The sequence below is a fragment of the Hypomesus nipponensis genome, chromosome 11, assembly GCF_054491055.1.
Source record: "Hypomesus nipponensis isolate SF chromosome 11, ASM5449105v1, whole genome shotgun sequence".
NCBI classification, from domain to species: domain Eukaryota; kingdom Metazoa; phylum Chordata; class Actinopteri; order Osmeriformes; family Osmeridae; genus Hypomesus; species Hypomesus nipponensis.
The window spans coordinates 14921844-14935161 of NC_140371.1; the positions used below are offsets into that span (position 1 = coordinate 14921844).

General features: G+C 40.1%; 2 protein-coding genes across 2 annotated transcripts; both read left to right on the plus strand.

Moving 5' to 3' along the window:
- The first annotated feature begins 6224 nt into the window (after window positions 1–6224).
- Window positions 6225–8643, plus strand: LOC146268297 (zinc-binding protein A33-like). The gene is made up of 6 exons (XM_084709047.1): window positions 6225–6793; window positions 6967–7062; window positions 7262–7492; window positions 7589–7611; window positions 7711–7829; window positions 7943–8643. Exons 1-6 carry the CDS (start codon window positions 6347–6349, stop codon window positions 8461–8463), a joined length of 1437 nt encoding a protein of 478 aa, XP_084565173.1. The 5' UTR covers window positions 6225–6346; the 3' UTR covers window positions 8464–8643.
- Window positions 8644–9288: 645 nt separating this feature from the next.
- On the plus strand, window positions 9289–12606 carry LOC146268298 (E3 ubiquitin-protein ligase TRIM35-like). Its single transcript, XM_084709058.1, has 6 exons — window positions 9289–9808; window positions 10311–10406; window positions 10531–10761; window positions 10860–10882; window positions 10966–11087; window positions 11254–12606. The coding sequence occupies exons 1-6, from the start codon at window positions 9401–9403 to the stop codon at window positions 11805–11807; spliced, it is 1434 nt and encodes a 477-aa protein (XP_084565184.1). The 5' UTR covers window positions 9289–9400; the 3' UTR covers window positions 11808–12606.
- Window positions 12607–13318: the final 712 nt, after the last annotated feature.

Below are 13318 nucleotides of genomic sequence, written 5' to 3' on the forward strand. Positions count from 1 at the left end.
CTGTAGCTGTGCCAAATTGGAATCACAGCTAAGGCTGCCAATGGGCGCCTCTCAGAATCATAGTTGTCGCCTCAGCCTTTACGTAACACAAGGTGCAAGCCAATTCTAAGAGATACTGTAGCTTGGCTACCAGTGGGGGCATTGTGTGAAGTCACACTGCTTACAGGCAAGTGTTTTATGGCAACAGTCTTGGCACAAGGAGGGGATTCAAATGGGATAGTTTTTGTTGCATAGGCCCCTGTGGCTTCAACATTCATTGATAATGGAGTGTGACAGGCCACCTGACAAGTGGTCTCTACAGTTATGAAACTGATTTAGTGTTTCTGATAAGGAGGAGGATGGGGATATTTTCCTGGAGTAATTCCACAAACGTTAGAGCACAAAGATGGGACCAGCTTCACCATCTGCTTGAATCAGTGAACAAAACCAAGTCGGTTTTCTTTGAGATGATTTAAAAGACATCGAGAGAAAAAAAGAAAACTATGATGGATAGCATGTCACAATGAAACAAATGCTATCCACCTGGTAGACTGTACAGAAATATACAGTGCATGATTGACAAATAGTGTCTGAATGAATAGTTGATATCATATATACTATAAATATCAGTGTGTGAATATGAACATGTATTTCTTGGTGAGAGCCGCACTACTTGGAATCCTAGGTATCCACATCTTTATTATTTGAGGGTGAGACTCCTCTCAGGTTGTATACACATGGTGTACAGTCTGGCCTGATGGACAGGTCTCCCTACAGAGGGGTGCTTGTTGAGCAGGAGCTGCCCTGGCAGCAGCTGCCTAGCCTGGTTGGCTGAGTTGGCATGGGGCCTCCCTGGGACATCTTGACAGCTTCGTTTGAGGTCGTCGTACGCCTGTTCTCTCCTGGAGTGTCCACGGGGAAACAAAAAGACCATTCAGCCAAGAGCTTGGATCCCAGTCCCGTGGCCATGTGCAAAACATTACAAAGAAACACAAGTGCATCATGTGATCCTCAACAGAGGGGAGACAGTCAAATAACAGCCCGCTCCTCCAGCCAAATTATGAGGTGAAGAGAAGGTGAAAAGTTTGGTTTGACAAATTCTGTGACAGGTCATTTGATCGTAATTCAGCAATTATATATGTAATCATATACATAGAGACTGTAGACTATGTTTGCTGGCAGAAACAATCGCAAGCTCATGCTGTTACCAGGTTTTTATGATTGTAGGATTGTCCTGGGCTAAAGCTACAAAGTATTCCTTAGTGCAATCGATGAAGACTTTTAAACCTTTGGTCTGTTTTTTAAATGAATACACACTTTATGAATGATGATTTTCCATGATCAAATTGTATGATTCTTAGAGTACCGTCATGTATTTGTGTCAGCACAACCCTCCCTTTCAAATTCTCACTCATCCAAAGAAGTTTTTTGTACTACCCAGGGTCTAAATAACTTGATTATCGCAGTTTATATTCCATCTGTGTCAGTACAAAAAAATGGAAGCATGGAGGACCATCACTGGAATATGGATAGGGATAATGAACTGGACTGTTGAGTTATTCATTGAGAGGAACCAATCACTTTCTTTTCTTCCCAGATATGAGATTATGAAGGAGGGATGATCAGGCATTATTTATTTCCCATTCACATCTCCACAAAAGATGGTGGATAGGGTTGATAGGTCTGAAAGAAGACACATATATATGTTGAACTGGAGCAGACCGCAAGTGGTTGGAGCTACTTACTTTTGGGGACAAGAATTACTTTATATTCTCAAAATAATTTTTATCACATTTTTATCACACAAAAAATGTCCTCTTTCAAAAATAAAAATAATTCCTTCTGGATCTTTCCCAGCCTGTAACCCAGTCCTAGAGTTTATACAAGTTGGCATTTGACCAAAGTGACTAAACATGCAGAGAAGACGCTCCGCTCCCTACTCTTTCTTCTGGGCAAGGACTGACACATTCCTTGTACGGTAACTAGGACCCCAGACTTGAGGCTAGATCTAGGTCCCAATGTCAAAATATTTAGACTGAAAGAATGCTAAAGTGGATTTAATAGTCAACAATGCTTTCCATAATAAAAGACTCAGTTTGGTTTGTAAAGAGGTGTAAATCTGCAGAATAAAACTACTTTCAGAACCGAATGGCACACTTACCACGGGATGTACTAGACTACCGTACTTGAGTGTGCGGCATTTTTGTAATGTCAACAGTAGAGATGCTTTTTAATGTCATTGTCCTTCATGCCAAAAAATCAATTCAGTATGGATCTCATTATAAGCAGAGAGAGGTATTGTGGTTTACTGTACACTGCACACACGCCACATATGGTTTGGGTTTCAGTTAGGGTCTATCTTGGGCTCAAGGCCCGACTAAGAAATTGTTCTGTGAAGAGTATCTCCTGTGTGTGTTCATTTGTTATGGCAGCTATGTCCAGTTACATGAGATGTTTGCAAAAAGTTACTGTCAGCAACCAAAAAGCAATTGAACCGCTTGGATTGGTTGTATACTTTATTTTCAGTCCAATGGGGAACATTTCATCTCATCATCTCAATGTACATGTTCAGAAGTCACGAGGGGATGATTGCAGCTTCAAATCTGGGAGAAACTAACATGATGTTGATTCTCTGGTCTACAGAACATCAGGACAAAACCAGCGGGGCTGTGGCAGTTTAGAGTAATCAGTCTTTACTGCACGGTCAGTGATAACCAGGACATCACATCTTACTGTATACCTTGTGGATGACTTGATTTTGTTGTGTCAAGGTTGGTGACTGATGATTGAGACGGCTGTTACCTCTGCAGCTTTTTGTTCTAATAGCTGTCAGGGTCTGGTTTCAAACACATCTTGCATTGAAAAAAAATCCCTGAACTTGCATCCCTGATTTAAATGGAAAGGAGTGTCACTTTAAAAGCAACATAAATATAAAATTCTCTCCCAATGAACTCACACTGACAAAAAATGTAAAACAAATGCATTGATTTATAACACTTTAAAAGATTCGCAATCCTAATATTTGTCCAAACTCATTTGTTTCAGATACAGGCAATATTTGATTCTGTGTTCTCCTCAGTGCACATCTCAGAAGACTACATGAAACCAAATATTTCAAGAAAGAGAAGGTACTTTTTCATTTGAAGTTTCATTATTTGCATACAGTTTCATCCATTCTGTGGCTAAAAACAAATCAGAAATGTAGCAACCACATTCACATCTAACATAGTGTTAGTCTTAATCCTTAATTGGAAAATAACATTATAACAATATTATTTGTCATCATTGATATTCTTATTCTCAGGGAGAATTGGTGCATGCATGAGATATAAACTGACTTGCATAGGAGCAGGGTAGAGTTTCTACTATGGTACAGTGCCGTTTGGCTACAGTTCCATGCAATTCACAGATGTTCACATTGACTCAGCGTATGTGGTCCATTTGATGCAACACAACAAGCCAGATGGTCCCACCAGCACAGCCCCAATCCTCTGACGGCAGTCACACTGCAGACATCCAGCTGGGGACACAGCTGAATGGGAAATAAAGCCAATCATTGACTATTCTCCAGTAAACCCTACAACAAGCGTCTGTGCCCTGAACTCAATGACTGTGATGGTTTTGGAGGTGAAAACGTGTGTCTTTCCAGCTATCCTAAAAAGGAACTATCTTTAGTTTCAGAGGATTGTCTATTGACTAGTGACTTGTCTTCTGGCTTGTGTCCAGTATGTGATGTTTTGTCATGTTCACACCCTGGCTAGCCTGAAAACAAGGCTATTGCAGGTCCACATTGAAAATGCCAGGGATCATTTGTCTTGCCCGTTGACCTTGAATCCCGCCAGCGTGTGTAAGGGCGCATGGGAACACAGCCCTGTGTTTACAGTCAGGCACCCCCCCTTTAGTCCACTTTATAAACTGCTCAACACCATTCCAACAGCCAGCTCAGACCCTGTAAAACATAACCCTGGGCTAAAAGTAATCTGTTCATGAATCTGACGGAGCAGTATTCTTTTGAAGAATAGTGTTCACAATGTACACGTTAGTGTTATTGACGGTGTAAACACGCAGCGCTGTATAAACCAGCAGTCCATTTGTTTCACTCCATATATACTGTTGAACTCAAATAAATATACTTTACTGATGTATTATCAGTTCTAAGTTCTCAGTAATTAAACCAAATTCAGAGACTTGAAATAAAGGAAGTTTGTTTGGGGCGAGGTCAGAGCCTCGAGAGTCAAAGTTACTTGAATCTGGCCTAGCAGTGTCAACAGCTGCTCTCGAGGTAATATAATAGGGGTTGCATAATATCAACATGTGCCAAGACCAAAGACTTTACAATGTCACATTTGACATTCTCATTAGTGAAGTACCTCCAAACCATACAAAGAATATTTTACCAAAGCAGGCGAAATTAGGCTTTGGTACAACTCCTTATAGAAATGTGTAAAGAACAACACTATACTCTATGCAGCCTATTTACTGTAACCATAAGGAACCATGTTTTTTAAAGCATGGGGCAATAGTGTCTTCTTTACTGCCTGCTTGGATTTCTGTGAGTCACTGCTCGTGTGACATGGACAGGGGATAGAACCGAAACAGCCATCTTTCCATTCAGTGATAAATCACTGGTGGGAAGCAAAGGTATTGAGTGTTGGAAATGCGATAGAGAGAGAGAGAAACAGAGTTAAAGAGTGTGTGTATGACAGAGAGAAATAGACAGAGACAGGGTAATAAAGACACCCTTTGTTTTTCTGTACTTGCAGAAACAACTTTTGTGTATACTATTTTATACATCCCAACATGTAAGGACATTGTCTGGTGAGAATGTTACATAAAGTTTAAATATAGAGCTTACAGCAGAGGCTACAAGGGCTCATTTCAATCAGCATTCGTCCTCATCTATGTCGTTGACTGAGTGGTTATAGCCCATTCGGTTTTAGCTGTCCTTTTTATAGTCTTGCATGTCAGAATACCTCCCTTGGGCCAGCAATGACTGAAAATAACGATTATAATTGTGCCCAATGAGATGCATGGAAAACAGTTGTTGTGATTTTCTAATTTCTCTGAATAAAATAATACAGAGCTCAAATGTGATTTTCATGTATGTGTCATACACGGAAAGGGATACTATACTTTAATTTGTTAAAAATAAAAACAATCAAACAGTAGTTGGTTTCACAGGTTGTTTAATGTCAAATACAGTCTCTGCAGTCTAGTTTAATCTGTGCTGTATTGTACTACAAAGTAATACATTCCATAGAACAAGTTGAAGGAGAATTTCTCCTAAGTATTGATTTCTCTGTGACAGAAACGGATGTTCTGACATTGGCTCTGACACGCAATCAAATAAGCTTGACTTTGAGGTGAAGGCCATTCAAAATCAGGTTGGCAGCAGTGCAGCACTAAATACAAATGAGTTTAATCACTCTCTCAGCCTCACACACATACAATCATTCACACATACACACTCTTAGTAAACATTGATGGAAGCCAGGCTGGTGGTAAGAGGATTAATAGATAAGAGATCAAGTAACTCTATAAATAGGAGAGTGAGAAAAAACAATAAAGCCATACTAAATTTTTGAGGATTTTTTATTTTATAAACAAAAATGATAAATTCCACTATTGTGATTGTGAAAACCTTGCAACAAAAAAAACCTGTACGGTGAATGGCTCCAACTAGTGGAATATCTGTCTGTTTGGTCATGCAGACTGAGTTTATAGCAAAGTGGACAGAGCACATTTCTGGTTGTATTTGATCAATACCTCTGCTGTTCAAGTCCATTCAAACATACTCTTTGGGAACACTGATCAAGTAATCTGCCAAGATTATTATTATTGGTTGCATGCTGTTCCGCTTCAACCAATGTTAAGAACCGTAAATCCCAGTAACAACTACAATGCCAAGGAACATTTGAGTCTTTTGTAAGAAAGACTTTTCAGTCATACTATCAGGAATGGGACAAGTGCTCACCTGTCCTAATTGGCTCCATTCCAAGCTGCTGACATTTCAGTCAGGTGGTACACAACAGCCAGCGGTTGCATGCTACGTCATGTTCAAAAGGGCATCAGATTACTACATCATGTGAATCGGTTTGCTAAGATGTTTAACACACTCCAGGCATTGTACGATCTGGCAGGCAACTGGCAACATGGGAACCTAGAAAGTGTTAAATTCCAGTTAACCCCACCCATAGGTTGGGTTCAGATGAAGTTTGTCGCAAGGAACCTGTAATCAGCTAACAGTAGGATCAAACTTAACTGTGGTCAAACCTGAAAACACACCTTCCACAATAGACCTTCTCAGTTCATGCAAAGTTTAGTGTAGTTTTGGATTTTGTACGAGAGAAGGACACACTGGTTGAAAATGGCATCCAGACATTCTTTACCAGAAGAGGATTTCACTTGTCCTGTGTGCTTTGATATCTTCGACCATCCTGTCATCCTCACATGCAGCCACAGTTTCTGTAAAACATGTCTGCAGGAATACTGGAAAGACAAGACATTTCGGGACTGTCCTGTTTGTAGAAATATATTTCTAATGAACGAACCTCCCTGTAATCGGGCTTTGAAAAACATTTGTGAGGATTTTTTGAAGGAGAGGAGCTGGAAGGTTCCAGCAGAGTGTGATTTAGTGAAGGATAGGAGTGAGAATGCTTCAATAGGGTCTGAGTTGCTATGCAGTTTGCACCATGAGAGACTCAAGCTCTTCTGCCTGGAAGATGAGGAACCCATCTGTGTGGTGTGCCAGACCTCCAGAAAACACAGATCTCACGTCTGTATTCCATTAGATGAGGCTGCCGAGGATCACAGGGTAAGAGGAATACGTTTTTAGAAAATCTTTGAAAATGTTATTTTATTTACGAGTGAAATAACAAGTATGTAGTTGAGATGTTTGACGTTTTGTAAAATCGGGTTTTAATAATAATGTTTTTCTGAACACTGATAGTTTGCAGTGCATCTGTAATGGACGTTTTGTGTTTGCAGAAGGAACTTCGGACTGCCTTAGAGCCCTTACAAAATAAGATGAAGGACTTGAATAAAAGCAAGCAAAGCTGTGATGAAACATCAGATTACATTATGGTAATTGCTAAAAGATCATTAAAGAATGTTTTATCACTGAACATTTGGGGAGTATATATACTGTATATATATATATATATATATATATATATATATATATATATATATATATATATATATATATATATATATATATATACTGTATATATATTGTTTTGTAGAGTTTGCGCCAAAATATGTTCCTCCACCTCTTTTACAGATCCAGGTAGAAAACACAGAAAGGCAGATCAAGCAGGAATTCAAGAAACTTTACCAGTTTCTACAAAATGAGGAAGAGGCCAGGATTACAGCACTAAGGAAAGAAAAGGAAGAAAAGAGTAAAAAACTGAAAGGGAAGATTGAGGGAATAAATAAGGAAATAGCATTAGTTTCAGACCAAATGCAAGCCATAAAGGAGGACCTGAAAGCAGATGACATCTCCTTTCTGCAGGTAAGCATTGCTTCATGTGTGCATTTGAAGAACTCATTCAAAATCCACAACACTGCACGGCTCATTAATCTTCTTTTACTGTGTGTTCTTCTTTAGAATGTTAAAGCCTCCAAGAGAAGGTAAATCAATCCCTGAGCAGCCTTTCATATCTCTTCTCTCTTTGGTTCTTAACTCATCCAATCTACAACGTTGTCTCATTCATACATATTTGCTTCCAGAGCGCGGTGCATAATGCAGGTTCCACAGCTGGACTCTGGACTGCTGATAGACATAGCCAAACACTTGGGCAACCTGACATGGAGAGTCTGGGAGAAGATGAAGGGAACAATCAAAAAAAGTATGTATACAGATGTTGCAGATGTATATGTTATATATACAAGGATCCTCCTACCTTGTGTGTTTGAAATATATACTATCTTATAGGTACATTGCTTCTGTCTTTGGTTTCAGCTCCTATAATATTGGATCCCAACACAGCCAACCCCTGGCTGTCCCTGTCTGAGGATCTGACCAGAGTGAGACAGCAGGACAGATGCCAGCAGCTCCCTAACAACCCAGAGAGGTTTATGATGTACTATAATGTTCTGGGCTCGGAGGGGTTCCTCTCAGGGAAGCACAGCTGGGAGGTGGAGGTAGGGGACCATCCCCGGTGGACTATGGGAGTTGCCCAAGAGTCGGTAGACCGAAAGGGGGAGATATGCATCAAACCTAAGTATGGAATCTGGCCTATACACCAGAGGACTGGGGAGTACAAAGAGGCTGAAGGTCAAACCCTCACCCTAAAGAAGAGACCCCAGAGGATCCGAGTTCAGCTGGACTTCGACAAGGGCGAGCTGTCCTTCCACGACTCCAAGGACATGACCCACATCTACACCTTCAAACACAGGTTCACGGAGAGAGTGTTCCCATTCCTCTCCGTTGGAGCAGCTGGTGATGCCAAAACCTTAGACATACAGATCTGCCAAATATAGAATCCAGGTTGCCATACTAGTCAATTCTAGATGTCCCTAATAAGCAAGGAAAGTCTGAACTTGTGATTTACATGTCTGCCATGTCTCTGACAGTGATGTCATCCAAGTGGGTGTGTTTGTGAGTGTAAACATAAAATAGTCATTGCAATAACACAATCTTAAACTAACTTGTATTAAAACTGTAACCTGTAAAGTGTTACTGGTCCTTCATTTCATCTTCATTATCGTTGTTCAGTGCCAGATCCTTTGTCAAATGGTAGTTTAGTAGATTTACAACAGTGGCCTACATTATGTTACCTGGGCAACACTTAGGAAAGACATTAAATAATTTGACAGACAGTAACTCTTAAACACCGAAGGGGTGTGTCACAAAATGTAATCCTACTCCTCCCGATCTTTAATCTCTACACGAAAACAAGGGCACCTGTTGCATTTAAGTTTGGGTTATGTTTGAGGGTGTGGGTTTTGAACTTTAAGATACAGTATTTCCTCAAAGGTTGCAGCTACAGGACAGTATGTTTATTCTGTATTCTGATTCTTTGTTGTTGTTTCTGTTTACAGTTTGAAGGTAACTTCACTCACCTCCACTCGTATTGGGACAGCAAGCACTATCAATTTGCAGGAAGAGCTTATGTTTATTTATGTTTTTGAGGAATCAAATCAGTGGTGATCAAATTGAGGCGACATTTTCTGACTAATGGGACACATCCACACTCACAGAATACCTGTCCAACCACTTTTCATTTCCTTGAAACACTCCCACACATACCTTTTGGAGACAAGCTCAGCACACAGTATTTATTATTCGGGTGATCATCAACTGTATTTGACTTTCTTCTTCACACTTGGAACCAAACTAAGAAAACTTGATCGACATTAATTTTCCAAAACCATTGTGTTGAACTGATACACAAGAAAGGAGGGAAAACGGATCAAAATGGCTTCCAGATCATATCTTCCCAAGGAGGATCTCATCTGTCCTGTGTGCTTTGAGATTTATAAAAATCCTGTGGTACTAACATGCAGCCACAGCTTCTGTAAAACTTGTCTACAAGACTGCTGGAAAGACAAGTTAAAGGAGTGTCGAAATTGTCCTGTATGCAGGAAAAGGTTTACACTGGCTGAACCTCCCTGTAACCTGGCTCTAAAACACTTGTGTGAGAGAGTGGAGGAGAAAGGCTCAATAGTTTTAACAGAATTTGAAGTGTTCTGCAGTCTACACAATGAGAAACTCAAGCTCTTCTGTCTGAAGGATAAAGAACCCATCTGCTTGGTGTGTCAGACCTCCAGAAAGCACAGATCTCACACATGTATTCCAGTAGATGAGGCTGCCCAGGATCACAGGGTAAGAAAAATAAATAAAAAGTTGAAGATAACTATGTGATTTTGGGGGAGTTTTTATTATAAAAAGACAGATTTGTCAATGTTGATTGTAGATATGGCTGGTGGGGATTTCTACTTCCTTGTCACCATCTATAGACTGCTTATGTCATGCAGCCGCACTCTCTCCAGATAGTGTAGCAATGCTGCTTTTACTTCCCAACATGCCTTGCAGCAGGACAAAGGGGACTCATTTTAGGGGGGTGGGGGGGGGGGGGGGTATAAGGAGCATTGTTAAAGGTGTACATGCCTTAAGATTTGTGTTTTTTCATGGTTATATGTTGTGTACATTTAACTTGGGTAGTCATCCTGAGTTAAAAGGTAGCAGAATAGATTTTTAGCCAAGCTGTTGACCTCACAATCTGAAGTGATCTGCTGAGATATGATTGAGACGGTTTTCTGGCTCCCTTACTCTAACAACTGATACAATGATTAGGACTGTAAAATTCTGCCATGTGTCATTGCAGGAGGAGATTCAGACTGCTCTGAAACCAATGGAGAAGAAGTTAGAGTACTTAAAGAAAATCAAACTAACCTGTGATAAAACTGCAGGACACATTAAGGTGTGTTTGCTGAGGTTATATTCAACAGACATTAAATCTTCATGGCACAATGATTTTCATTAGAGCTTTCATACATTTTAAATATTTACAAGTATTATACAAACAATTCATTATGTTATTACAGACGCAGGCGAATTCCACAGAGTGCCGGATCAAGATGGAGTTCCAGAAGCTTCACCAGTTTTTACAACAGGAAGAAGAAGACAGGATTTCAGCGCTAAAGACGGAGGAGAAGCAGAAAAGTGAGAAAATAAACGAGAAGATTAAAGGAATAAATAAAGAGATAGTATTACTTTCAGACACAATCAAAGCCATAAAGGAGGAGCTTAGAACAAAGGATGTCTTATTTCTGCAGGTATGTAATACTCTTGATGTGATCTACTACACTCCATTCTAACTTTATGGCATGTCATTGGATGAATAGCTAATTAGTGACTTACTGTGTTATTTCAGAAGTTCGAAGTCACAGAGAAAAAGTAAGTACATTTAGAATCGTACTCTCTTAGATTTCTCTTGTAATCTAAATAATAAACAAAACTGATAATGAACATTCTTCCAGAACCCAGGTCATACTGCCAGGTGCTCCACACTTAGTCTCAGGAACACTTTTAGATGTGGCCAAGCACCTGGGCAACTTGACCTTCAGAGTCTGGGAGAAGATGCAGATGATGGTCAAACACAGTAAGTACTGAAATAAAGATTACAGATGTTGTCATAGTGTACTATTCTTGGTACACAAAACTAATGTCCAACCCCAATCCAGCCATAATGCATTATTTTATGACAGGTGTACAAGCATACTGTAGAATGTCGGATGAGTAGATTGCTCCTGTCCTCGTTTTTGCAGCTCCTGTGATTCTGGACCCCAACACTGCAGCCTTCTCTCTCTCTCTGTCTGACGATCTGACCAGTGTGAGACAACTGGACTCCAAGCAGCAGGTCCCTGACAACCCAGAGAGGTTCACGGAGTATGCTGCCGTCCTGGGCTCTGAGGGGTTCAGCTCAGGGAAGAACAGCTGGGAGGTGGAGGTGGGGAACAACCCAATATGGACTTTGGGAGTGAGCGAAGAGTCTGTGAACAGGACAGGGGAGTTAAAAGCAGGACCCGATTATGGACTTTTTGCTCTGACACAAGATAACGGCACAATTACGGGAGAAGGTAGGACCCTCGCTCTGCAGAAGACACCCCAGAGAATCAGAGTGCTGCTGGACTTTGACAAAGGGGAGCTGTCCTTCCAAGACTCAAAGGACATGACTCACATCTACACCTTTACATGTAGGTTCACTGAGAGAATGTTTCCATTTTTCTGCATTGGAAAAGCTTGTGATTCTAACATCCCTGACATACAAATTTGCCAGTCTGAGGTGTCTCTGAAGGTATTGCCATTCAAGTGGCTGTAAGTGTGTGTACAGAATGTGTGTTTTGTTTCAGTTTGTGTCTACATCTTTTTTTCAATCTGCTAAGAGAGGCGGCAATTTTTTTTTCAAAATCTTGAATGTTTTACTGTTTTAGATTAACACAAAAATATAACCCTCTGTAGTTATATCATTGGGAAGCTCTGTGATAACCTCATGTGGTCACTCAGAGAAAATATTCTTTTTGGGAGCCCTATTTTATTTGGCAAGAGGTAATGCAAGATGTGGACAAAAAGGTTTAACACTAAACCATAGCACATAACACACACATACAAACCTATTATGTACCCTTCTTACCGGTTTTGAGGTTCTGTAAATGCCTCTCATTACTCAACTCTGATTAACATAGCTTTATATAGCTTCCTAAATAACACAATACCAGTCAAACCACTTCATAACAAATTAATACTATTTCTTGATTTGTTTCTGCAGAAGAACATTCATATTAAAATGTAATCCTCTACTTATTACAATTTTGTAATTCTTGATTTCGTCATTAACTTTTTGAAAGAATTCAGATGCCAATATAACTTACGTCATTTGTATGAGTGCAAACAATCTGTTAACCTGAATGTACTGTAGAGAAGCACATCCATTAAACATAGCCATAGACTTCAGAGAATGCTGCATTACTATTCTGTATAAGTCTTTCAAGTCAGCAACTTAGGAAATGTGATTGTGTGAGGAGAGGAGCTTGTGTGTTTGGTTTGTAAATATGTGTGGATACATGTGGACATCGCTTCACTTACAAAGCCTGACCAGTGCAGTTCCCCCTACTACCACAGGAGGGCTCTAGAGAATAGGGAATGATGCTATGATGAGTACAATCCACCAGAACTCATTCCTTCTAGGTACATAATGTCCTTGGCATAACACTCTCCACAACACAATTAATGACTTTGCTCTTTAAAAAGCTAATAACCTTACTCTAACACATATGTTACTGTGACATGATGATTTAAATCATTTCATTCATTTGTTAAAGATAACTGGGGACATTTGAGGACTGAAACTGCCATTGGAACTGCTTATACGGAATGAGTGCTTCCATTTGAGGACAGGAGTAAAGCAGAGTGGTTCACTGACATGAATACGATGATGATTTAGAAAACCATCTGCTTCAGGGATTTAATCTCATTGTTGGTAATCAAGGCATCCATATTGTGTTCAGCAGTTAGAAATGGCCTCCTTGACAGTGAAAGAGAAGATGCATAATGTATAGTCTGTTCACTCCCCTCACACTGCTCTCCATGATGTAACAGACACTCTTCACACTGCCGGAACTTTCTCTCTCTCATCTAACGTTTCACACAGTTAACAACCAGATTTTTGCCTGTACCTGGGACCAGCTGAACAGCACAGTCTACTTTCCACAGGTTTACAATCCTCTTTGATTGCTTTTACCTGGTGAGGCAAGAAAATAAATCTGCCCGAGTTGAATTCTAACCACTGGTGGTCTTTATTCCTTTGTTGTTCATTCTGTCTACAAATTTCAT

Excerpts from the sequence above, each read along its gene's own strand:
- LOC146268297 (XM_084709047.1), top strand. The coding sequence starts at position 6,347 with ATGGCATCCAGACATTCTTTACCAGAAGAGGATTTCACTTGTCCTGTG. Across the intron at positions 7,063-7,261 it reads AAACATCAGATTACATTATG|ATCCAGGTAGAAAACACAGA; the intron begins GTAATTGCTAAA and ends CCTCTTTTACAG. Across the intron at positions 7,830-7,942 it reads GAAGGGAACAATCAAAAAAA|CTCCTATAATATTGGATCCC; the intron begins GTATGTATACAG and ends CTTTGGTTTCAG.
- LOC146268298 (XM_084709058.1), top strand. The coding sequence starts at position 9,401 with ATGGCTTCCAGATCATATCTTCCCAAGGAGGATCTCATCTGTCCTGTG. Across the intron at positions 9,809-10,310 it reads AGGCTGCCCAGGATCACAGG|GAGGAGATTCAGACTGCTCT; the intron begins GTAAGAAAAATA and ends GTGTCATTGCAG. Across the intron at positions 10,883-10,965 it reads TTCGAAGTCACAGAGAAAAA|AACCCAGGTCATACTGCCAG; the intron begins GTAAGTACATTT and ends ACATTCTTCCAG.